Below are 24,633 nucleotides of genomic sequence, written 5' to 3'. Positions count from 1 at the left end.
CCAATTTGTATGTTTTATTCCCACAAGGCAGCCAGGGGTGGGGGTACTGAGCCGCAAGCCAGGCCGGGCCGAGGGGCCTTCCTCCGGCGGGAGTGCACGCCAGGTTCTCGGGTCTGCCCCACCAGCGGGCTGGTTTCCAGGCAGACTGTCATGGGTGCCGGATGGAAGGCTCCAAGGGGCACGGGTGGTGGGCTCAGGTAGGGGGGCACACTTGTGGGGTTACAGGTAGCAGGGCAGGTCCTTCTCGATAACCTGTGGGGAAGGAGTGGGTCAGGGACGCCTCTTTCCATGGCCCTACTCAGAGCGGGCTTTCTGGTGAGGCACCTACCAGGGGCTCTTCCATGGGACCGTACCGCTTCACCACGCAGCCATTCTTGTCAATGAGGAACTGCCAGAACACATGGTGTCAGGCAGCACAGGCCACCTTGAGGGGGTGCCCAGCAGGGGGGCTGGGTACAAGCAAGCAGCCCCCACCTGCTGCCCCATTTGGGCCAGGCCTGGAGCTTTAGGGCGGGACACTGAGATGGCCCTGGAAAGTCCTGGCCTGCCACCCCCAAAGCTCCCCCTTACCTTGGTGAAGTTCCATTTGATGGCACTACAAAATAAGGTAAGTCATGAGTAACCCCACAGCAACTGTGCTGCCCCCCCCCTTGGGGAGCCATCCTGCCCTCCCCTCTCCCACTCACTTTCCCAGGGTGCCCCTCCCCTTGGGCTGGACTTTCATCCACTTCCACAGCGGGTGGGCGTCATCCCCGTTCACACAGATCTTGCTGTACATATCGAATTTGACGTTATAGCCTGCAGCGAACTCTTTGATCTCGGCATTAGTCCCTGGCTCCTGTGATAAGCAGGGTGCTGGGGTGAGTAGGGAGGGGCCTGTACCCCCTTTTGGTCCAAACTTCCACAGATCTAGGCCCTCTCCCCATGCCCGCATACAGGGACACCAAGGGACACAGGCTGGCCACACACCTGCCTCCCGAACTGGTTGCAAGGGAAGGCCAGGATCCGTAAACCGCACTCAGCATATCGGGCGTGCAGGTCGACGAGCTGAGTGTAGTTTACGTCTGTTTTGCCTCATTGGGAGGCCACGTTGGTGACGATGCACACGAATCCCCTGGAAGTGGGATGGGCCAGTAAGGCTAGGTCAGGGCAACTGACCTTCCCCCATCTGCCCCCCCAGGGAGGCAGGTACCCACCGGTACTTGTCCAGGTTAACCATGTGCTCGTCGATGTCTTTGGCTGAGAATTCGTGCATGGACCGAGCACAGCGCCAGTCGTCTCGGGACGCACACTGCAAGGCAAAGGTGCGCTGAGTGGCTGGCGGGGCACGGAACCCCGGACCACTCGTCCAGCCTGTGGTCCCCAGGAAGGAGGGGATCCCAGGCAGATCCCTGCCGAGAATGACAGGGACCTGGGGCAAGGAAAAAGTCAGGGCTCCTCCTCCTCCTAAGGTGCACGCACCCTGTGCAGCGGGGAACATTTAACTCGAGACACCGAGGCCCGGGGAGGGTTGGGGACCCCGTTAGGTGCCCCAGCAAGTGGGGTTGCCGCCGCCAGGTGCCCAGTGGGCCGAGGACGCCGCCGGTGGGTGTAGGGGCCCCACGTGCACCGGTTCCTGGTACACAACACAGCAGCCACTGTCCGAGGCCCCACGCTGTACCTGCCCCAGGCTCTTGGGACAGGGCTCCTTCCGCCGGGGGCGCGCCCTCCTGCGCCTGTATGTTGAAGCCTTCCGCCGCCCCAGGGCTGGCCGGCGCTGCCGCCGCCTGCCCGGCAACCCGCATCGCTGCCTGCAGCGACCCGAGGAGCCTGCGGCTGCGCGGCCCATGCCCACCCTTCTCCGGACGCGCCTGTGCCCACCGAGCGCCTCTACCCGGGGACAAAAGGCCGGTAGCCAAGGCTGCCGGTCGCCCATCTGTGACGCCACCGCGCAAGGGCACCAGGGCGCACAGGGCGGGGGAGAGGTGGTGACGCCCCGCGGCGCGTGACCCCGGATTTCCAGCCCAAGGGGCGCCTGCGCTTTCCAGGGTCCCAGCCACTGCGCCAGTGGCCGAGGGCACCCCCAGCTGCGGGTACGCAGCAGCCTCTGCACAGCCAGGGGGTGGCCCCGAACATCCCGACCGCCCAGTCCTGTCCCCGGACCTACGGACCCCTGGACCCCTCTCCCCGCCCCCAGCCATAACCGGCCGCCCGCTAGACACGGCTCCGACAGCCGCCCAGCGTGTGCCCCAGGCGGGGCCCCCTGCCCAAAGTCAACGCAGCCCCGCGCGCCGCGAGGAAGGCCGCGCGCCCGCCCCAACGTCCCACCAGCCCGGCCGCCGGCGCAACGCTCACCATGGTGCTAGCCAGGCCGGGCGCGGCCAGAGCACCGCACAACAGCGCTGGCTTTAGCAAGCGGCACAGGCGGCTGAGGCTCATCGCGGCGGTGGGGATTACAGGGAAGCAGCGGCTCCTCCCCTCACCGAGCGGACCAATGGACGCGTGCCGGTGCTCCTCTCCTCTCTTCTCCTCCCCGCCCTCGGCCACGCCCTCAAGCACCCTCATTGGTCGGCCGCGCGGGTCCTGTGACGCATGGTCACGCCAGCCAATGGAAGGCCGGGGTGAGGAGCGGGCGGGGTCGGGAGGGCTGTGGCTTTCTTGTTGTCTGTGACTGCGCATGCTCACCTTGGGCGAGTGGCTACGTTAACGTGGGCGGCGTGTTTGGTGGCTCCGAGATCGTTGTGCGGGTGGTAGACCTTGACGCCGCAAGATGCACGACAGTTTGAGAAATTACTGGAAATTCGTGGGGACGAGGGTCGAACTCGCAGAGAAATCGAGCCAACTCTGAAAACTGGGGGGTGTTGATGTAAATAAAACCAAACTGGGGGCTAGACTCCCGCCCACTCGAGGCTGCGGTGTCGTTGGGGGTCGCCTCAGCCCCATCTGCGGCACCTGGCGAGAGCCTGGGGGTCACCCAGTGGCGGGTGCCCGGGCAGAGTCCGCCGTAGCGCGCCGTGGCCGGGGCATCGCCGTCCTTGGGAACCGTTGCTTTAGCCCCTTGTATAATATGTGAGCCCAGGTGTGTGTTGAGGGCGGCCATTAAAAGTTCTCCCTAGGATTCCGCTCCTCGGAAGAACACGTGGGGACACCCAGGTGTGTACTTACATGGAAAAACAAGCCCAGAGTGATGTCTCCACTTCTAACGTTACAGGAGGTACGCAAACGGCACAGGAGGGACTCCAAGTCTGAGCTCACAACCCCTGAATGTCGCTCAGGCAAGGCTCAGGCACTTGGCTACTGGGGGCAGAAAAATGACCTGAACTGAGTTGGAATTCCACAGCAAGCCTGGCTGCTCCCCGCCGCCACCCCCTACCCCAGCCATGACAGGACGCTGACCTTTGGACAGTGGGGTGGTTTCAGCTTTTTGTGCCCCAGCTGCATCTTCTCTCTTTCTCGGACCCTTCCATGAATATTAAGGCAGGACTCTGGGGGCTGCGGTCATTTGAGGGAGCCGTTGAACCCTCCCTGCCTGTCAGAGGGAGGAGAAGGGTCTTAGATGGCTAGGTTGGGTGGTAAAGGCAATGGAGGGAGAATCCCTGGGGCCGGTTGCTACATTGCCCTTCTTGCACAACCGTCTTCATGTGGCTTCTTCATTCCAGCCTGGTCACCAAAGGCCAGAGATCAAGTTCTGTATCACCACTTGGCAGGGAGCCCCTATTGTCTCAGCTGGGCCTCTTCACTTCTCAGGAAACGACCCCACACTTCCAACCCCTAGCAGCACTGGGTATCTTGCCACACTGGCCAGTCTGTCTAGCCCTTGGGAAGACTCCAGTTTTGTTTCTGTTGTGATCTGTTATTTGCTCTTACTCATTTCAGTATTGCCGGAAAAACAGCACAGGGCAATGGCACAAAGGGCGAGAGACTCAGCAACGGGCTCCACCTCATTCCTGATTTGTGCCAGTACAAAGGAGGTAAGAGCAGAGGTGGGGAGACCTAGCCTGGAGGAGGGGCAACTGCCCTTCGGGGCAAGTGGCCCCAGGCTCTGGGATGGGTTTGCCTTTGGAGTTTCACAGCTATTCACAGGGACCACATTTTACAGATGGGGTAGTGGAGTTTTGGGGAGGTCTCAAGGCTCCATGCAGCCCCCCCACCATGGCTGAAGTAGCAGTGTTCCCCCCAATAAGGTGACTTGCCAACTGGCCAGAGACATTTCCAGAGTGGCCACCAGTTCCAGGAAGGACTGGATAGGGCCTGTCCTGTGGCCTGATTTCTTCTTTTTTAAAAATGGAGATAAAAATCACATACATAAAATTCACCATTTTAATCACTTTGCACTGTACAATTAAAGGGGTTTTTAGTATATTTACAATGTTGTCTGACCTTCACTATAGGTAAGTCCTTGCGATTATAATGCCCCTAGTATTTTGGGCAGCTAGAATTAAATAATTTCATTCTTAATGAGGATATAGTTATAGGATTAACTAAATGTTTCAGTTGCTTTGATTGTCACGTAGTTTATGGTCAAAGAAAAGCAAATCCCAGGAAAAACGTTTAAAAGTACACTTTGAGATAATAGAAAAATGTAGCTATTAAGCACAAAATGACTCTAGCTTAAACAATGGCAATCATCACAGATGTCTAGTTTCTGCTTTTTGCCTTAAAGATATACTGGTATTTGCAGAATCTTGGTTCTTCAACCCAGCTCCCCTTGTTCGCACAGTATAATTCTGGGTTGCTGATGTGCTGTCTCTTTGTCAAGCAGGATGCGATAACTCCAGGGCCATGAGAATTTCTGAGATTGTTTTTCAGGAGGACGGAATGTCTTCAAGTTAGCTGCTACCAACTGCTGGCGCCCAGTAGTCTGATGCCTTTCTCCCATCAAAACCCACCCAACCTTCTCCCTCTCCAGCTTTGTCCCCTGTACTCCCCTTTACAACTAGTCTACATCTCCAATTCCTTTCCTCCTGCAAACCCACCCCGGCCCTTCCTTGGATCTGCCCTCCTCATGGTCACGAACAAGGTCTGCTTGGCTAAACCCCTGCCCAATCCTCAGGCCTGCTCAGACTCACTGCTTGGTGGCTTTGACAGTTACTCTCTCCTCCTCCTCCTTCAGACACCTTCTTCACCTGGTCCCAGGACACCTGGCAACCTCCTACTACCCTTTATTTTATGTAAGAGCACTTATGTAACATCAGTGTCAGGCGCTGCAGTCATTAGCCGAGTCACCTAGGAAGTGGGTGCTGTTCTTGGCAAGGGGAGGGAGGCACAGAGGCGCAGAGAGGTTAAGTAAAGTACCTCAGATCACACAGCCAAGACTGGAGCCCAGGCTGGTTGTCCAGTGTCTGTGCATACCTCTGCACCTCCTGCTGCTCCCTGCCCTCCTCCCGGCCTCTGGTCTGGATCTGCTCAGTGACCTCATCCATGCTCCCAGCTCCAATGTCTACCATGTGTTCAAGGCGCCCACTCGTCTGTCTTCACTCGAAATTCACCCTGAATTCCAGACTCCTATCCTCCCAGCTCAGCAGTGTCTCCCCTTGGGGTTCCATCAGAGCCCCCCCAAGCTCACCACATCCAAGACCACCTCCCCATCTGCCCTCTGGGTCTTCCCACCCCAGTCAGGCCATATCCGTTCCCCTGTCCTCTCATCTCCACATCCCACCACCCCACCTTCAGAACACCCAGAACCAGCCCACTGCCATTCCCCACATCTCCAGGTAGGATGTCTTCCCCAGCCCCTTCCCTGGTCTCCCTAAAAATGTCTGAAAATGCAAACTTTGCAACCCCACCAACAAGGCCTCCCACATCTGGCCCACCTCACCCTCTGACCTCCCCTCCTACCCTTCGCCACACAGGCCTCATGCTGCAAATACCAGGGATTTTGCACAGGCTGTACCTTCTGCCTGAAACAGACCCACCCCTTCCTCCCTCTCCTCTCCCGCTTTGGGCCTTTGCTGGAACAACTCCCTGCCTTTCCTGACCTCCCTCCCATTTGACACCACAGACATCCCATTAGCGGCCCTAGCTCTCCTTCCACAGCAGTGTCATCTTCTCACATCATTGTCTTGTTGACAAAAACATCCAGCCTAAGAGGGGGAAGCCTAACAGGAGGAAAGCTTATAAGGAAGAAAGCAAATAAGAGTTTATTTGAACCAAACTGACAATTGCTGGGAAGTAAAATCTCAACGGATTGAGAAAATTCCCTGAGAAATGGTTTGCAGCTTATTTTATAGAGGATCAAAGGGGGTGGGAGAAAGCAAAGCAGGAAATCTATCTCTGGGAGTGGATAAAAGTAAGTTGGACAGACAGGTACTTCTTTCACATAGGTGGGTACAGGATAGTTAATAGTTCACACAGAGATGTTAACCAAAGGGACAAGAATAATAATGAGGGATCAAGTACTTTCGTGCTCTGGTCTGGAAAAAGCGATTACTGACATTCCAAGGATGTCATCTTAGGTGCAAAAAACAATAGACAGGCCCTCTTAAAGGCACAGATTAACTTTATGAAGGAAGCTTTTGGCTAAAGATATGACTTCCTGCCATGGCCCACTTAGTTATGAGGTTTTTTTTTATGCTCACGCCATCTCATTTGGTTATTTTCAATCTCCTGAGCTTGTCAGGTTTAATATGTGGTCCCTTTTTCGTCCACTGTTTCCTATTTTGGTCATAAATCAATCCGAAGGATGCACTGATGACCAACCTTTTGGTTGGATACTGTGGTCCCACGGTGCTAGAAAGGCTCATTCTTAGGAAGTCTTAGTGTCAGCATTTGTCTTGCTGAATGTTGGACCGTTGGGGGTGGAGCAAGCCATCTAAGGTTATGGCAGTCAAAGCCGAACTATTTATTTTATTGGGGAATATTGGGGGACAGTGTGTTTCTGCAGGACCCATCAGCTCCAAGTCGTTGTCCTTCAATCCAGTGGTGGAGGGTACAGCTCATCTCCAAGTCCAGTTGCCGTTTTCAATCTTAGTTGCACGGGATGCAGCCCACCATCCCATGTGGGAATCGAACCAACAACCCTGTTGTTCAGTGCTCGCGCTCTAACCAACTGAGCCATCTGGCCGCCCCTTATTATTTTAAATAACTTCCCTACCATTAAGGCTGTTGCTCTCCTGCAAGGGACTGTCTCAACCCAGTGAGACAACATACAAATCATGACTAATACATATTGTATCCTTGAGATGGTGGCCCTTGGATAAAATCCAATTACCATACCTCAAATGGACCTAAAGGAAATGGGAAATGTCCATGGGACCCATGGAGTGATTTTCCAGGGCTATATTTTGGACAGATAGGACATCTGCTATACACTTTATGAGCTACAGTAGGAGGTTTCTAATATTCTTTTCTCCATGAAACTTATCTTTCCAAGACCCCAATGCATTAGCTTACGTACATGCTAAGCTATATCTGTTTGGGTCCAAGTTCCACTTTTGTTGCCATATTTTCTTTTCTTCTGCAGCTGCCCATTTGAACTGTAAAAGTCTTTTATTGATTTAATAGGGAGAAGAAACATTCTCAAGTCTGGATAATTTGGCTGTTTATTGCTGCCGGTCTAGCTGCAGTTATCAGCTAAATTATTTTCCTTTCCTTCTATGATGGCAGCCTTAGCATGTCCTGGAATTTTGATAATTGCCAATTGTTTTGGTCGCTGTATGACATCTAAATTAAATTCTGCCGCCTGTTTTCCATCCTTATAGGCTGCCCTAAGGAAGTTAAGAAGCCTCACTGCTTCCACAACAAGTTGTGAGCTACACCAAAGGTATAGCAACTATCAGTGTAAATATTGGCTATTTGATCTTTGGCTCATTTACAAGCTCCTGTTAGATCAATTAATTCAGCTTGTTGGGCTGATGTTATTCAAGTAAAAAACTCAAATTTATGTTTACCATGGAAGCTATTGCATATAGCATAAGAATAAATCATCCATATATTGGATTAGAGTAGAATTTCTGGGAAATTCAACATTATTCAAATCAGCTTTTAGTATCTGACAGAAATAGGTGTACACCCCTGGGATATTGCTGTCCAAGTAAACTCTGATCTTCCCAGATGGAAAAGCAGAGATATTTCCCGTCTTTTCTTTTCTTTTTCTTTTTTTTACATGAATGCTGAAAAAGGCACTACATAAATCTATCACTGAAAATATTGGCAGTATACACAGGAATAGCTAATAGGGTATGTGGATTTGGAACCATAGGATATCTATTTATAGCTCTGAGATCCTGTGCAAATCTCCATCCTTTCCCATTGGGTTTCTTTACTGGAAGAATAGGAGAATTACAGGTGCTCATACCTGGAATTATAAGTCCCTTTTAAAGGTAATCTTGTATAATGAGCTAATTCCAGCTGGTGTATCAGGTCTCAAAGGATATTGGCAAATAATTAGGTAGAGGCAAAGAACTGTCAATAGTTACTTTAATGGGAGTGACTAACCTAATATTGCCAATCAATATCTGTACTGGAAAAAGCCTAAAATTGTATTGGAACATCCTGTACCAAACACTCCGTCAGTATCAAAACTAGTTTCCTCTCATATTGTTTCTTTTGAAATCATTATTTTCCCAATCTGATTCATTTAGTCCTAAATACATTTCATCCTTCTGGGAGGATATGTGAGTATCATTGGTGAGAAAGTGTCACACTATCAGGTGAATTGGGGAAGATTTGAGTAGTAAAAATAGATGTTGCCACTTAACGTTTCCTAACTAGAGAGGAATAGGTTCTGATTTAAACAGACATTGGTTGATTAGATGTCCCTACCATTTGTACAGAAGCTTTACTCCAAGGGAGAGGGCAACTTAGCCTGGTGGTGTTAACAGAGAAAGTAGCCCCAGTGTTGGTAAGAAGAGGAAAAGCCCTCAGAGTCCTTGGAGCAGCCCTATTGTTTCTGTTTCTTTTATTTTTCTTAATGCTATTTTAGTTTTCTACAATCCTTAAAGTGACTTGTCTTTTTACAATAAAAGCAGATTCCTCTGCAGGAGTTTCCCTAGCAAAGTTTTAACCGCGATTCCCCTCCGCCCAAGACCAGCTCCTCTCCAAAGGGAGCTGCAACAGAGCTGCAGGAGACAGAGGGAGGAAAGAGAGCAGGTCCAGACAGGTAAAGCACACAGTGGGACGGCTGAAGAGGGAAAAGTGGGCTGTTGGCATTGAGCAGCTTCAGAAATCTTCTTTAGTTCAGAGACGGTATCTAAAATTTTCTTACTAACTTCCTGGAGAGAAGAATGTCTCTCTATTCCATTTCAGAGGCTTCTTTCTATTTGCCAATTGAGGTAAGCCTCCCATTCCATTTAGTTTGGTTTTTAAGCTGACTTTTTCTAATTGTGCACAAAAAATATTAATTTAGATGTCGAAAGAGCTCCATTTTGGCCATCTTAAGTTGATATTGCTTCCAGTTAAACCTTTCCATGTCTGTAAGTACTTGCAAATAGACTCCCTATGAACTGTACATCTGCAGGGGAATTAATGGGGATGGGGTCTGGGAGCTTGTCAGCCTTACAGGCACTATTTCCCATGTTAATTTTTAGTTTTCTTTTGAGATCTGCAGAGTCTGAACAAATTTCTAGTGATATTGTGTAGAGTTCAAGTGTGCTGCTTCTGGGTTGAGCTCCAACGGGTTGTCACCTCCCAAGTCGTTTCAACCCTCTTACATGCCTCAGTTTCTCTCCCCGGCTGTCTAGTACAACCGTGAGGACTCGGAGCACTAGGTAACCAGCCTTTATGTGCACGTCTCCGGACAAGTCAAATATTTAATTACAGTTGTGTTGGAATTCCCTCTGGGGCCACTGCACGTTTTGAGGAGTACCCTCAAACAGCTCCACAAAGATTCTTAGTCACCTAAGAATATCCGAAATTCGAGCTTGAGGGAGTAAATGCCCCTTTTCTTCGGAGTTCAACAAGTTCAGACTCTCATTTATCCAGCAAAAAGTTTTGTTCAGACTCGCAGTCAACAATTCCAATTGAAAAGCCAAAATTAAAACCAGCCACCCATTTTTTCCTCCTGTCCCCAAGTTATCTTAACTCTTTGTCCTTAACCTGGGTTATCTCAACCCTTAACCTTTAACGCCAACTCGAGGGTTAAAAAAACAAACAACTCAAATAAAGTCAGGACCTCCTACCTTAAAACAGGGAGGTCCAGAATTCCAAGAAAAACTCACCCAAGTTCACCCGATGAGAAGCAGGCAGCCGGTGGGGCACAATGGGCCCCTGCTGGTACCTAGCACCGAGTCCTGGTCCGCAGGGTGGTCCTGGGTGGGTTTCTTTGGAATCCTGCTGACTACGCCAAGAAATGTCAACGAAAAACATCCAGCCTAAGAAAAAGCTTATAAGGGCGTACTTGAGTCAAACTGACGACAATTGCTGGGAAGTAAAATCTCAACGGATTGAGAAAATACTCCGCGAAATGGCGGTTTGCAGCTTGTTTTATAGAGAGAATCAAAGGAGGAGAGTTACATGAAATCCATTGGTGGTAGATTAAGGAGGTGGGAGAAAGCAAAGCGGGAAATCTCTGGGAGTGGATAAAAGTAAATTGGACAGACAGGTACTTCTTTCACATAGGTGGGTACAGGATAGTTAATAGTTCACACAGAGATGTTAACCAAAGGGACAAGAATAATAATGAGGGATCAAGTACTTTCGTGCTCTGGTCTGGAAAAAGCGATTACTGACATTCCAAGGATGTCATCTTAGGTGCAAAAAACAATAGACAGGCCCTCTTAAAGGCACAGATTAACTTTATGAAGGAAGCGTTTGGCTAAAGATATGGCTTCCTGCCATGGCCCACTTAGTTATGAAATTTTTTTTATGCTCACGCCATCTTATGTGGTTATTTTCAGTCTCCTGAGCTTGTCAGGTTTAATATGTGGCCCCTTTTCCATCCACAGTCTATTATGTTCACTGTCTATACTCTCCCTGGAATGTAAGGGGGTGCTTGGCTTCTTCCCTGTCCTATGGTTGCTGGTATCTGATTGAATGAATGTATCAATGAATAAGAAGTTACTCATAGCCTCCTAAGTGTCAGGGGCTGGGCTGCTGGGTGAGCTTCCTGTATGAACTGGGTGGTGGGGTATCCAGGCAGAGGCGGGCTGGGGTTCAGGGGACGAAGTGGGGGAGGACAGAGGTGGGAGCCCAACATAAGTACCAGGAGCTATGCCAACCTCCTCCCAAGCACGGGAGCCCCTTTAGATCCTCAGCTAATCCTCTAAAATGGGGACATTTTATAATTTCCAATGTACAGACGGGGAAAAATGAAGCTGGGGCCATTAGGTTGGATGTGATCAAGAGCCAACTGAGAGGACCTCCTACATAAATGCATAAATATTTATGTAGCGTCTCCTAGGCCACCCATCCGTTCTTGCGAGGAGAGCAGACCCCCAAGCCCATCTGGGCCTCAGTTTCCCCACCCTCCGTTTTCTCGCTTCTGCCTGTAGGGATTCTAAACGGCCAGTTGGTTGGAGCGCGTCCTCTCAACCACAAGGTTGCTGGTTCAAGGTATGGCAGGCTGCGTACCCTGTAACTAGAAAACGGCAACTGGACCTGGAGCTGAGCTGCACCCTCCACAACTAAGACTGAAAGGACAACAGCTTAACTTGGAAAAAAGGCTTGGAGGTGCACATTGTACCCCAATAAAAGTCCTGTTCCCCCGCCCCAATAAATAAATAAGTAAACAAACAAACTAAACGGCCGTCCGGAGGCGGGGGTTGAGCGGAAACACAACTTGCGCCCAAACCACGCGAGACCTTCCGAGGCGATAGTGGGCGACGCCATTCGCTCGTCTCTTGCACAGCCAACCATCTCTCTCGAAAGGTTCAGGCTGCCCTAGGCGCTGCTGGTCTCGAGAGGTCCCTGTTCAGGCGTTCGCGGGCGACAGCCCTGAGCTGAGGGGGCCTGACCGGGGCTGAGCGCAGGCTCAGTAGGCGCGGGTCCCGCCGGGCGCAGACGCAGTGAGTGTGAGTGGCGACAAGCATGGACGACGAAGAGGAGACCTACCGGCTTTGGAAGATCCGCAAAACCATCATGCAGGTGAGCGCGGTGAGGGCCGGCCTCGCTGCGCCAGGCGAGCCGGACACGCAGCGGTCCGGGGGGCGGACGATGAGCGCAAAGGCTGCAAACGGGAACCCGCCTCCACGACCCCCGCCCGAGCGGGTGGAGTGGAGGAGTTGGACCAAAGCGGGTCCCGGGGCTGCATGAGGGCCTCTGCAGGCCTAAGGGACCCCACAGACCAGCGGCCCAGTCGTGAGTCCGAGGTGCTGGAGTCCGAGGTGCTGGGTCTGTCTGCCTAGGATGTTCGCCCTCTCCGTGTCAGGGTCTTGTGGACGTAAGAAAGGTCCAGACGACTCTGTATAGAATATATATAAGAGTTTATTTGACGACATGCCAGGAAGCAAATCCTTCGATGCCAGGAAGCAAATCCTTCTATCCCAAATGCTTCGAGTTCTGCAGTTTCTTTTGTGCATTTGGAATTAAGGAGGGAAGGTAAGGAAGATGACAGGGAGGTGGGAGAAAGCCAGGCGGAACTGGATTATGGAATAGTTAACGGGATTAACTCTTGTGAGGGTGGTAACGGTTATTTCAAAGGTGTGTGAACCTAGATGCACATGAACAATGGACAAGGGGTGCTTAAGGCAAAGACAAGGCTTTTACTAAGAAAGTTATACACCTGGGGTGTGACTACCCCTCATGACCTTCCCAGTTAGGGGTTTATGATCAGATCACCCTGTGAGGTTAACTTTCCACAGAACCCATTTTTCACCCACAGCCTTACTTGAGCTGGAGAGAGAAAGACGGTACACGGAAGACCACCTGGTCTTCCACTTGTTTACTTCCTGGAATCCCCCAGCATTACCCCAAGTACGTGACAGAATCCCAGTCTTGTGGGGTTGGAAGAAACCCGGGTCAGCTGGTCTGACCTGCCATTCAGTGCAGGCATATCTCTCAGACCTGTGCTGGTGGCTACTTCAACGCCTCAGCCAGCGACTTGGAGTTACTCTAGATACTAGAGTGACAGCAGCCAGCTGGCCAAGCAGTCACTATATGCCACGCACTTTAACCCACCCCACGGAAGAGGCCAGGGTGATCCTCGGAGGCCTGCAGAAGTGTGGGGCCTTGACCAAGATCACCCAGTGGCGCAGGAGTCCTGCCGGGACTAAGCCTGTGCAGCCGCACCCTGCCTCTTCACCGCTTTGTGAAGCTACGACAAAGACAGGGACCAAAATACATGTGCTTCTGGCTGACAGTGGGTGTTGGGGATCCTGAGAGGGAATCAGGCTGTGGGGACTTCACAGAGGAAAGGGGATGGGTGTAGGGCTGCTGTCTGACCTCCCCTTTCTTCATATGGGTCTTCTAGTCAGCCCATTCAAAGAGCCCCGATTTCTGAGGTGAGACCCAGAAGTGCCAGCCCTCAGACTCTCTAGAGTCTACCCTGCCCACCTGGCTGTGTCCCTCTGCCCCAGACTCCAGGGCTGGCTCTGGCCTCAAAGAGCCCCACCTTGAGTCCCAGTCCTACTGCTATTGCGCCCCAGTCACGGCTGCCCCGAGGTTAAGCATAAAATGACAGTATGGACGGCAGCTTGTAACCGGAGCAGTGCAGAGGCAGCCTCAGAGGCATCCGGTCTTTGTCCCCACCTGCCCTGTCCCTCTTCTCTGGCTTCTACACACACCTGCCTCACGGTCCCAAACTCCCTGCATCATCCTCACAGTGGCATCATCACGCCCAGGCTCTTGCTGCAATTCCTCCTCTGCCCTGGGGTCACCTGGCTCTTTCTGTCTACAGCTGTGCCATGACCGTGGCTACCTGGTGACGCAGGATGAGTTGGACCAGACGCTGGAGGAGTTCAAGGCCCAGTTTGGGGACAAGCCGAGTGAAGGGAGGCCGCGGCGCACGGACCTCACAGTGCTGGTGGCCCACAATGATGACCCCACTGACCAGATGTTTGTCTTCTTCCCAGGTGAGGGCCTTGCCAGTGCCTGAAGGGTCATGGTTCTAGTGGGGCCAACCAAGGACCAGCTCAGGGTCCAGCTCGTAGCAGCCCCCTGCTGTGTGACTCAGAGTCAACGGTGGCCCTTTTCCTTCTGCCTACCCTGAGGAGAGAGCTCCTTCATGCTGTGGGTGGTACCACTGACCTTTGACCCCTCTAAGTGCCTTTTCCAGTTTCCTTCTCAATCCACCTCCCCATTCTCTATTAGCCGTTTTCTCCTACCAGGATTATCATAGACCTTCCCGCCAGGGCCCCAGCCACTCCTGACCTCAGACCCACCCTGTCCTCTCTGCCCCACCTCCCACCTGTGAGTACAGCTTCCACTCCCACCAGCTCCTTCCTGCACTGCTGCTCAGGGCCCCCCGCTGAGCCCCGAATTGAGTGAAGAGCCCACTTAGGGGTGTGTCGGGGACCCCTTGTTCCTCTGTCTTAGTGTCTAACCTGCTGGTGTCGGCTGGCTCTAAGGCCTGCAGAAGTTAGGGGCCAGCAATGTCCAGCATCTTGGGGCACCCTGCACTGAGAATCAAGGGGGTGGGCAGACAGTGTTTGCAGAGCAGAACCTTGTCGCACTTTTTAAGAAAAGTGTCCTGTGTATGAGATGTGGTTACTGAAGCCCTTGGTGCCTACTCATTGGCATCCCATGGAGCCATGTCCAGACCTTTTCAGGGCCAGGACTAGGAGGTTTTTCGGCTTTTGTGGGTCTTTGGTGATGCTGGGGCCACTGCCCCTGGGACGTGCTGCGGAACAGGCTGATGCTCCTGCCTGTGTTGGTTTGCTTCAGCTGCCGTAACACCAGCACAGAACCACAGCCATTGCTTGTCCCTGTCACTGGAGGCTGGAAGGCCAAGATCAAGGTGTCCGTTGGGTTGCTTCCATCTGAGGCCTCTGTCCTTGGCATGTAGATCCCATCTCTTCCCTGTGTCATCACAGGGTCATCCCTCTGTATGTGTCTGTGTCCTAATCTCAGAAGGACACCATTCAGATTGGATCAGGGCTCACACCTGATCTCATGTCACCTTAAGCACCTCTTTGAAGGCCTCGTCTCCAAACACAGTCACATCCTGAGATCCTGGGGATTAGGACTCCAACTTGACGGTTTTGGGGGCCAACAACTGGGTCAGAGACACTGCCCATCCGTGGAGTGAGGCGCACTTTGGGGCGCCCTGCCCAGATCCTGGTGGCCAGAGCCCAGCCACTCACCTGCGAGGCTCATAGAGTCCAGTGGTTCTCAGTGCCAAAGCCCTGGGCCCATGGTACTACTGAGAGCATGAGGACCCCCACCCTCGGGGGGATGGGCAGTCTGTCTCTGTGGCAGGTCAGCTGACCTCATCTCACCTCTGAACACCCAGCCACCATCTCGTGGGCAGACTAAACAAACCGCTTAACCTAGGGGTTCCCACACCTCCCAACCCCTGAGGCACCTGACCAAACCCAGACTCCCAGACCCCACATCCACACAGGAACTCCTGAGGGTCCTTTTCAGCTGCCAGGTGACCTGGAGGCAACCTGTTTTGCACACTGAGAACCTGAGGCCCCAGCGGGGTGTGTGTGGGGGGGGGGTACGGGGGGGGCGGAGGAGGGGCCTGCAGTGGACCAGAGTGCTATGTCGGCAGAGGAGCCCAAAGTGGGGATCAAGACCATCAAGGTGTACTGCCAGCGCATGCAGGAAGAGAACATCACCCGCGCCCTCATCGTGGTCCAACAGGGCATGACGCCCTCTGCCAAGCAGGTGTGCCCAGTGTGAGCCCGCCCTGCCCTGCAGGAGGTAGCCGGTGCACGTTTCTCTTTGCTGCGTGGCGCCATGGGTTTTCACCTGGGGGGGTCTGGGCCCCTCGTCCTGAGGCAGGAGCTGGGGCTCTGAGCAGGCCCAGTGTCCCTGTCTGGTTGGACAGGCCTGAGGGAGGCTGGTGATTGGGATGGAGGAATGACAAGCACTTGTCCCTCTGCCTGTGGGGGATGCAGAGTCCTGTCAAGGGACTCTGCTGGGGAGGGGCCACCACACCAGCTTGGGGACAACTCTTGGGTGCATTTCATTGATGGAAACTCACTTTCTGACCTGACACGGGCTAAAGCCTAGAGATGTGTGGAGGGCGGGTCTCCGGGCTCCTCCAGGGGGGACACCCCACATCAGGTGGGTGTTCCCCGCTTCTGATGCCTGGTGGCAGCTTGTTAAAAGTACCAGAGGGAACCGTTTCAGCAGCAACACCCGGCTCCAGTTGCTGGGCTGAGGATGTGGCTGAGCCTGAGCGGTGGTCTCTTCCAGTCTCTGGTCGACATGGCCCCCAAGTATATTCTGGAGCAGTTTCTGCAGCAGGAGCTGCTCATCAACATCACGGAGCATGAGGTGGGGCCCTGGGGAAGGTGGGGAAGGGGATGGCTGGAGAGACACCCCCAAGGCCCGTCCCAGGCGTGGGGGGCACAGTGGGAGGCTTTTGCGGCCCCCTGGAGACCTGGGTTCTCCTCTTGGCAGCTGGTCCCAGAGCACGTCGTCATGACCAAAGAGGAGGTGACAGAGCTGCTGGCCCGGTAGTATCTTTTCTGGTCTCCCTCATCCCGTCCCCTCCCTGCTTCTCCATCCCAGTCCCCCCTCCAGTTAGCCCAGCGTGGCTTTTTCCCTGACTGAGCTTCCCAGTAAACTCCGAGAGAACCAGCTGCCCAGGATCCAGGCTGGAGACCCTGTGGCGCGCTACTTTGGGATAAAGCGGGGACAGGTGAGAGGCCCCTCCGGGCTCTTTTCCGCTGGGGTAGGGCCCTTGGGACGCCCTCTCTAGCCAGCTTTAGAGTCAGGGCTGCCGGGTAGGGTGCAGTTAACCGCCAGGTCTCAGGGAGCTGGCCACCTGCCCTGCCACCACCCCGACTCCTGTGACCTGAGTCCCTGGTGAGGCCCCACCCAGCCCTACTCTCTCACTTACACAGGTGGTGAAGATCATCCGGCCCAGCGAGACTGCAGGCAGGTACATCACCTACCGGCTGGTGCAGTAGCTGCCCCACAGGTGAGATGGCTGCCAGAGGGTGGGGGGTGGGGATAGGCATGGGTGGGGATGCAGGAAGGGCCTGACCCTGTCTCTGAGCAAGTTCCGCTGGTTACACACCCCTCCTTCCTGGACTGCCTTCCTCTGCGCCCCAACCCTTGCCTCCCTGGTTCCCCTAGAGCCCTCAGGCCACCGCTGTTCACTACCCACTTGTGGGTCCTGGAGGCATGTCCAGCCTGTGTGATAGCCGTACCACCCAATGACCCTCTCCACTCTTGCCCAGCCCTGGGACATGGACAGATGGACTGTGACCACCCTACGCTGGCAGCCTGCCTGGAGAGAATCTGCTCGACCCGACCCCAAGGCAGGCTACCACCCATTTGCCTTTCCTGGGCTGAGGGCCCTCGTGGCCTCACCTGGACACGGAGCCCACCTGGGATCCTTACTGACTCAGGAGGGGATAGGACACTGAAAGGAGGCTGCCGAGGCAGCTAGTGACCAAGGCAGCCCTGGGTCCTTCCAGGGCTCCTCCCCCCAGGTGGGACCTGGGTCCCAGTCTCCGGTCAGCTCCCTCTTCCTCTCAGCTTCCCATTGCCGTGCCCTCCTCATGGTGGCTGTATCCCCAACTGTCTGTGAGCACTCAGGGCACCTAGCAGCAAGATTAAAACGCCTGGATTTTCAGTTGCTATTGAATGCTGAGTGTTTTTAAATTAAAGATATTTTGAGTAAACAAGTTTGCTTATATGAAAAACTAAAATGGGAGAACAGGTTTGCGGTGGGTGCCAGGCTTGGGCTGAGGCAGGGTCTCTATGTCCCCTCGGGGTCCCAGCCCCACTCCCACTGTGGGCGGCCACAGCCACGCCTGGCTGGCTGTCCAGTATCCATAGTGCAAATGTGTGTCTGTCCCTTCCCTCGCCTCGCACAAAGGGCAGGAGTAAAATGGCCAGCGCTGGCTTCTGGCTGTGCTCTGCAATACTTTTCTTACATAGAAGTTTGGGATCTGATGAGCCCCTGACCCCTTTTAGTGTCTGTTCCCAAGGGCCTTCCCTCCCCAGGTTAAAAGCCGTCGTGTGTATTTTTTAAATAGCTTCATTGAGGTAATTCTCCCATTTACAGTGCACAACTCGGTGGTTTTTAGTCCATTCCCAGCCGTGCACCCATCACCACCATCAGTTCTGGAACATTCCAACATCCCAAAAAGCAACCTGTCCCCTGCTGGGAAGCATGCCCTCTCCTCCCTCCACCTTGTCACCACTTAGGCTGCGCAGGCTGCATTGCATTGTGAAGCCGTCTGTGTTTTCCTAGCAGGTGGATGTGTCCATGCCTCCTCCTCTTTTGTGAGGCCAGATTTCACCCTCAACCCATGTTCTTTACAAACGTTGGTCTTGAAGGTGGAGAAGATTGCCAGCTGCACAGAATTGCAACCGTTTGTGCTGCATTTGTTTTTGGAAACTCCAACCTTTTCTGATCATACTGTTTGTGGTGCTTGGGGTTCCTAAGGGCCAGTTGGGCTGGAGTACAGATGTGATGACGGATCTCTGACTGTAACATGGAAAAAATTGCTCAGCCCATCGTCCTGTTACATTTCTTGTGTAAATGAAAAGGGCTGGTCTTCAGATGAAACGCAATGGTGAGCGGATTTTACTCAGATGGGCTGCATGAAGGCCATGCAGTGGACAGGGGAGCTGCCGGCACCCGGCAGGCAGGACCTGTGCCCTCTGCCCGGCTCCTTCCCCGGTGTCCACAGGGCCGGCTCCCTGACCATCAGGACTTTGCTCAAATGTCACCTGGGGCTTCCGTGGCCACTCTAAACTGCAAGTTACCCATCCCTATTTCCCACTTTACCCTCCGGCAGCCTATGTATGGTACACATTTATTTTATTCTGTTTTGCCCATGAGGGCACGAGGTTGGCTTTTCTTCACTGGCATTTTGTGGCTAAATCATGCCTCAAATAATGCCTGACATGTAGTCGATACTTAGTATTTATTTAATGAATGACGACCATGAGGGCCATGACTCCCACACAGCAATTTCTGAACTCTGTCTCCTACCGTGTTTCCCCAAAAATAAGACCTAGCTTGACAGTCAGCTCTAACGCATTTTTTGGAGCAAAAATTAATATAAGGCACGGTTTTATTTTACTATAACATAAGACCGGGTCTTATATTAATTTTGCTCCAAAAGACGCATTAGAGCTGATAGTCTGGCTAGGTCTTATTTTCGGGGAAACATGGTATGTATGTATATAGATTCACATGCTACAGAGACCTTAGGAAAGATTTTTGAAAACGGGGGGAAATAAGGAAAAAAATGTAAGTTTATGACAATTCTAGGAAAGAGAACTCCTTGTAGACAGATGAAAGCCCTCCCCACACCGGAAGCCCACACACTAAGGGTGATTATTTTTGTGGGTTTCTGTAAATGGGCTTGACAGCAGATGGTCACTTAATGCGTCCCCTGGTCACAGTCATACTGGGCCCATTAGTGTTGCTCACCCCCTGAGCCAAAGTGTGTGGTTCACCCCTGCCGGCCACTTTCTTGCAAAACACATGTTCCCTTTACGTAAAGGACCACGATGGCTGCTGTGGTGACTACCCATTAAGCTCAGTTGTGGGTACCGTGTTTTCCCGAAAATAAGACCTAGCCAGACAATCAGCAATAATGCGTCTTTTGGAGCAAAAATTAAGACCTGGTCTTACTTTACTGTAATATAAGACCGGGTATGTAATGTAATGTATAATATAATACCAGGTCTTATATGAAGTTTTGCTCCAAAAGACGCATTAGAGCTGATTGTCCGGCGAGGTCTTATTTTCGGGGAAACACGGCACTTTAATGCGCCTTCTCCTTAGCTGTTCACTTACACTTGGTGATAGTACTGGGTACACCAAGCAATTAATTGATGACAATTTTTGAAAACTGAAACAAAATTTTTATTTCCTAGTGGCTAGAAAACTAGGCCTTTGGGATGAAAATAAATATGCCAGTAAACTAGAGAAAGTACGCCCGGTAAGCCTTGGGCTAGGATGTTACAAGTCATCATGGAATTTTTGGACAGAAAACAGTCTTGATGGTGATTTTGTAACCATTAACACAACTAATTAGACAGTGTTTAGTAAATCCAACAGTCTGTTGATATGTTTACCCATCAATCTTAAGAACAGCTTTAGAATTAAATGACTCCAAAGGATATCAAAGTTGAGATCTTGCGTAGACTCTGTTAACCTAATCTTAGTGTTTTCGTGATTTCATTGTCTTTATTCTTCATGTTTGTTTCTTGGGGGTTTTTTTTGCTTAATAATTATTTTCCTCAACACCGTCCACTTATTTTGCTGTTATGTTTTTAAATCTTTGTGTCTAAAATCAGTTGATTTGTGGTGGCTTTCTATTTCATGGTTATCTCCTGGATTTGTCAATTCTTACATTGTACGGTAGCCAAATAAACCTTTAATATGACCTGATAATGCCCCCTCGCTGTAAGGACTGAGTTCACTACTCATTTTATTTGTCAAGAATATTTGCATATGTGTTCTTGACCAATAAATTGCAGAAGATTTTTTTTTCTTTTTTCCCCTTCTTCCGCCTCCCCCCCACTCTGGTTCAAGCCATTGTTTCTCAGTCTAGTTGTGTAGGACACAGCTCCCTGGCCCATGCTGGTGTTATGAGCCTTGCGCCGCCCCCACCCCCACCCCGCTGAGGTCGTCGGTTGCCAGCTGTCGGTGGGCCGCTCACAGTAGCCCATGGTAGCTCACGCTGGCTGCCAGCTGCTCACGATGGCTGCCGGCCACTCACACTGGCCACTGGCCACTCATGGTGGTACACAGCAGCACATAGCAGCCCATGGCAGCACACAGCACCTCACACTGGCTGCTGGCTACTCACGCTGGCTGCCGGCCGCTCCTGGCAGCACATCGTAGCCTGCAGCAGCTCACTGCAGCTGACAACAGCTCATAGCCACCTCTGGCTGCTCACGGCAGCCCAGCTCCATGGAGAGCTGTGGTTCAGTCGTAGCTGTAAGAGGGTGCAGCTCACTGGCCCATGTGGGAATCGAACCGGTGACCTGGGCATTAGGAACACGGAGCTGCAACCACCTGAGCCACTGGGCCGGCCCTTAATATTTTAAAATGGAAAAAAAATTATTGTCCCCATTAGCAGTCACCCACCCCATCCCCTGCCCCAGCCCCTGATAACCGCTAACCCACTTCCTGTCTGTGGATGTGCCTGTTCTGGACGTTTCACGTAACTGGAATCACACACTGTGTGACCTTGTGTGTCCGGCTTCTCTCATGAGCACCGTGTGTTCAAGGTCCATCCACGTTGTGGCGAGTGTCAGCACCTCCCTCCTTTTCACAGCTGAGTACACTCCAGTGTGTGGACGGGCCATGCTGTGTCTGTCCATCATCAGCTGAGGGACCTTTGGGCTTGTCCACTTTTTTCCTGCTGTGAACGTCATGCCCAGGTTTTGTGCAGACCTGTGCTCAGTACTCTGGGTGTGCACCTAGGAAGGGAATTGCTGGGTCATGTGAAAACTGCCAGATGGTTTTCCAAAGCAGCTGCCCCGTTTTGCATCCCCACGAGCCCTGTATAAAGATTCCAGTTTCTCCATATCTGTGGGACCCTTGTTATTGCCCACCCTGGAGTGGGAGTGAGGCGGAGTCTCCTGTGGTTACAGTGATTTTCCCAGATGACTGATGTCAGCGTCTTTCACATGCTTATGGCCATTTGCATGTTATCTTCGGAGAAATGTGTACGCATGTCTTGCCCATTGGGATTTTTGTCTTTATTATTGAGTTATAAGAGTTCTTTATGTGTTCTGGATACAAGTCCCTTATCAGATACACAATTTGCAAAAATTATCCCTGTTTTTCTGTATTTCTTAAATACCTATTCCTAGGTGTGGCTTTTCCACACAGGTCTTGAACCCTGGGATTTGCTTCTGGGCACCATGTGACCCAGGGAAGTCACCTTCCCCGCAGATGGTGTTCCTGACACTATAATATCTGGCAGGTCCTTTGGTAGCCGCCCTCGATGGCTGCTGTCCCATGTAGAGTCACAGATGGTGTTTCAAGATTCTCTCTTCTTGGGGCTGGCCCAGTGGCTCAGGCAGTTGGAGCTCCTTGCTCCTAACGCCAAAGGCTGCCAGTTCGATTCCCACATGGGCCACAAGATTGCTGGTTCGACTCCTTGACTCCCGCAAGGGATGGTGGGCTCTGCCCCCTGCAACTAACAACGGCAACTGGACCTGGAGCTGACCTGCGCCCTCCACAACTAAGACTGAAAGGACAACTTGACTTGGAAAAAAAAAAAAGCCTGGAAGTACACACTGTTCCCCAATAAACTCCTGGTCCCCTTCCCCAATAAAAATCTTAAAAAAAAAAAAAAAAAGGATTCTCTCTTCTTTTCCATTGGTCAATTTAGGTTTTAAAAAGTAGTGCTTTACAGTATGTCTAATGGTAGAACAAGTCTCCCCTTTCCCCCTAAATATGCATACATTGTTTTCCAAAATCATCCTGGCCAAAATAAGCCAGACACAAAAGGACAAATATGGTGTAATTGCACTCATAGGTGGTCCCCAGAGGAGTCAGATTCATAGAGACAGAGAGTAGATGGTGTGGCCAGGGGCTGGGGGATGGGAGGGGAGTGAGTGTTTAATGGGGACAGAGTGTCAGTTTGGGAACATGAGAAAGTTGTTTCTGGAGATGGTGGTGGTGATGGCTGCACGACAATGAATGGACTTAACGCCACTGAGCTGTATACTTAAATATGGCAAATCTTACGTGTATTTTGCCACAATAAAAAACAACCAAACAGATGTATATGGTAAGCGCTTAGAGCACTAAGAAAATGACTCAAAAAATGTCAGGTAAAAAAATTATTAAAGGGACTAAAATGCTACTCTAGAAAATACTCATTTAATGCAAAAGAAAGGATTAACGGGCACAAAGAACAAAAAGACACATGACTAGTGAAATGACAGAGGACAACCCAAGCATACCAGTAACAATGTGAATAGATTGAGGAGGCAACCAGTCCTGCTGGGAGGGCGCCTTCCTGGAAGAGGGTGCAGGTGTGCAAAGGTCCTGAGGTAGAATGAGCTGGGTGCTGCTAAAAGAAAAAGCCAGTGCTCCCCCCACCCCCATTGAGCCTCCCGTCCTCTCCTTGGGAAGATGAGACAGTTCTGGAGATGGATGGTGGGGACAGCTAAACAATGTGAATGTGCTTAATGCCACTGAGCTGTGCCCTTAAAATGGTTAAGATGGTCAAGTTTATGTATACTTTACCATACACGAAGTATCCTGGCTATTCCTGTCTCTCTGAATACAGAGCTGTGATTGGGTTTGCCATGTCTCTTAAGCTGGTACCTGCTGTGTCCCTGTGTGAAGGGTCCAGCTGCCCTCAGTTAGGTTTCCAGCCAGAGAGCATGGACATGGCTGTCAGCTGTCGGAGAGTTGGCTGACAGTGCCCTCACCCCAGCAGCACCTGGCTCCCTGTTGTTTCTTGGGGACCGGATCCTGCCTGTGCCAAGCACGGACTGTTCTAAGCTCCTCTGAGGTTGGCTCAGGGTGAGCCATTGCTCTGACACCCACCTCTGGACCGGAGGAGGCACCCCCTCTGGGAGGGTGGGTGAGGTGGAGAGGGGGTCTGGCACTGTCACCGCCTGCTGCCCCACCAGCCATGCTATGAGCCTGAAGCTGGACGGGCCCACTGTGAAGTTGCCTGTAACAGATTGAGGCTGGTGTTTGCAGGGCCGCCGGGCTCCTGAGATGCTTCCACACCTGAGAATGGGGTGCTTTTCATGACAAGTCAGTGGAAAGCTGCCGTCCAGCTGAACTCTGGACTATCAGGTAGTTTTTTTCTGTTAACTCTTCTGACCTTTCAAAAACATAGATTGGGGACGGCTGGTTAGCTCAACTGGTTAGAGTTCTGTGCTCTTAACAACAAGGTTGTTGGTTCGATCCCCACATGGACCACTGTGAGATGCGCCCTCCACAACTACATTGAAATATACTGCTTGACTTGGAGCTGATGGGTCCTGGAAAAACACAAATTAATTAATTAATTTAAAAAAAACCACACACATCGATTAGGATACAAGTTTTTTTATGAAAAGGGCCAAACAGTAAATGTTTTCGGCATTGCAGTGACCAAGCTCTGCAGGGCACAAGTGGCATGGCCAGCGTGTCAATAAGAGCATGCGGCCGGCATCGGGCTGTAGTTAGCTGGCAGATGGTCTCTTTTTCTAGTTCTTTTTTCGAAAACTTCTGCAGGGGAAGGCCAGCTGTGGCAAAGCACCCTAACAGGCTCTTATGTGAGGCTGGGACATGCTATGGTTTTGGGGAGCTGTTCTGAAGCGGGAGGGGAGGCCCCTGTCCTCCTGGCTGCTTTGTCATGACTGGGTGTGGCTTCTGCCTAATTCTTCTCACCGAGAAATTGGGGCTCCTCTCTGCTGGACCACCCTCTAGGATAAACTTGCTGTGGGGTCTCTGAGCTGATGGTGAATAACAGTCACTGGGGTGAGTCCTCGCCTGTCCCTGACAGTGGCCCCTGACCTCCCAAGGCTCTTCATTCTAAGCAAACGAAATGACACGTGAACTTGGTCCTCAGGCATGCTAGGCCACTTCCAGTGCTCAGCAGCCGCGCGGGCTTAAAGAATTAACAGATGGTTCGTGCTTGTGTCCTCTGGAAGGTTCCACGGGGCAACACT

At 52.0% G+C, this 24,633-nt stretch overlaps 2 protein-coding genes across 5 annotated transcripts; one reads left to right on the top strand and one right to left on the bottom strand.

Moving 5' to 3' along the window:
- On the bottom strand, window positions 1–2,494 carry GPX4 (glutathione peroxidase 4). Of its 2 annotated transcripts, none has more exons than XM_019744067.2 (7): window positions 2,335–2,494; window positions 1,197–1,291; window positions 970–1,114; window positions 687–838; window positions 571–595; window positions 329–388; window positions 1–252 (listed from the first exon to the last, which is right to left on the bottom strand). In XM_019744067.2, the coding sequence occupies exons 1-7, from the start codon at window positions 2,416–2,418 to the stop codon at window positions 220–222; spliced, it is 594 nt and encodes a 197-aa protein (XP_019599626.1). In that variant the 5' UTR covers window positions 2,419–2,494; the 3' UTR covers window positions 1–219. The 2 variants fall into 2 exon arrangements, with proteins under 2 accessions (XP_019599626.1, XP_019599627.2); XM_019744068.2 differs by lacking the exon at window positions 2,335–2,494 and adding an exon at window positions 1,610–1,847.
- A 9,182-nt stretch (window positions 2,495–11,676) lies between these two features.
- On the top strand, window positions 11,677–17,608 carry POLR2E (RNA polymerase II, I and III subunit E). Of its 3 annotated transcripts, none has more exons than XM_019744070.2 (8): window positions 11,677–12,000; window positions 13,751–13,925; window positions 15,569–15,684; window positions 16,219–16,299; window positions 16,426–16,484; window positions 16,588–16,666; window positions 16,872–16,948; window positions 17,211–17,608. In XM_019744070.2, exons 1-7 carry the CDS (start codon window positions 11,944–11,946, stop codon window positions 16,935–16,937), a joined length of 633 nt encoding a protein of 210 aa, XP_019599629.1. In that variant the 5' UTR covers window positions 11,677–11,943; the 3' UTR covers window positions 16,938–16,948; window positions 17,211–17,608. The 3 variants fall into 3 exon arrangements, with proteins under 3 accessions (XP_019599629.1, XP_019599628.1, XP_019599630.1); XM_019744069.2 differs by having other exon boundaries at window positions 11,772–12,000; window positions 17,109–17,608; XM_019744071.2 differs by lacking the exon at window positions 16,219–16,299 and having other exon boundaries at window positions 11,793–12,000; window positions 17,109–17,608.
- Window positions 17,609–24,633: the final 7,025 nt, after the last annotated feature.

The sequence above is a fragment of the Rhinolophus sinicus genome, linkage group LG07 (genome assembly GCF_036562045.2).
Source record: "Rhinolophus sinicus isolate RSC01 linkage group LG07, ASM3656204v1, whole genome shotgun sequence".
In the NCBI taxonomy this organism is placed as follows: domain Eukaryota; kingdom Metazoa; phylum Chordata; class Mammalia; order Chiroptera; family Rhinolophidae; genus Rhinolophus; species Rhinolophus sinicus.
The sequence above is the reverse complement of the archived record's forward strand: the minus strand, read 5'-3'. Positions and strand labels throughout refer to the sequence as shown.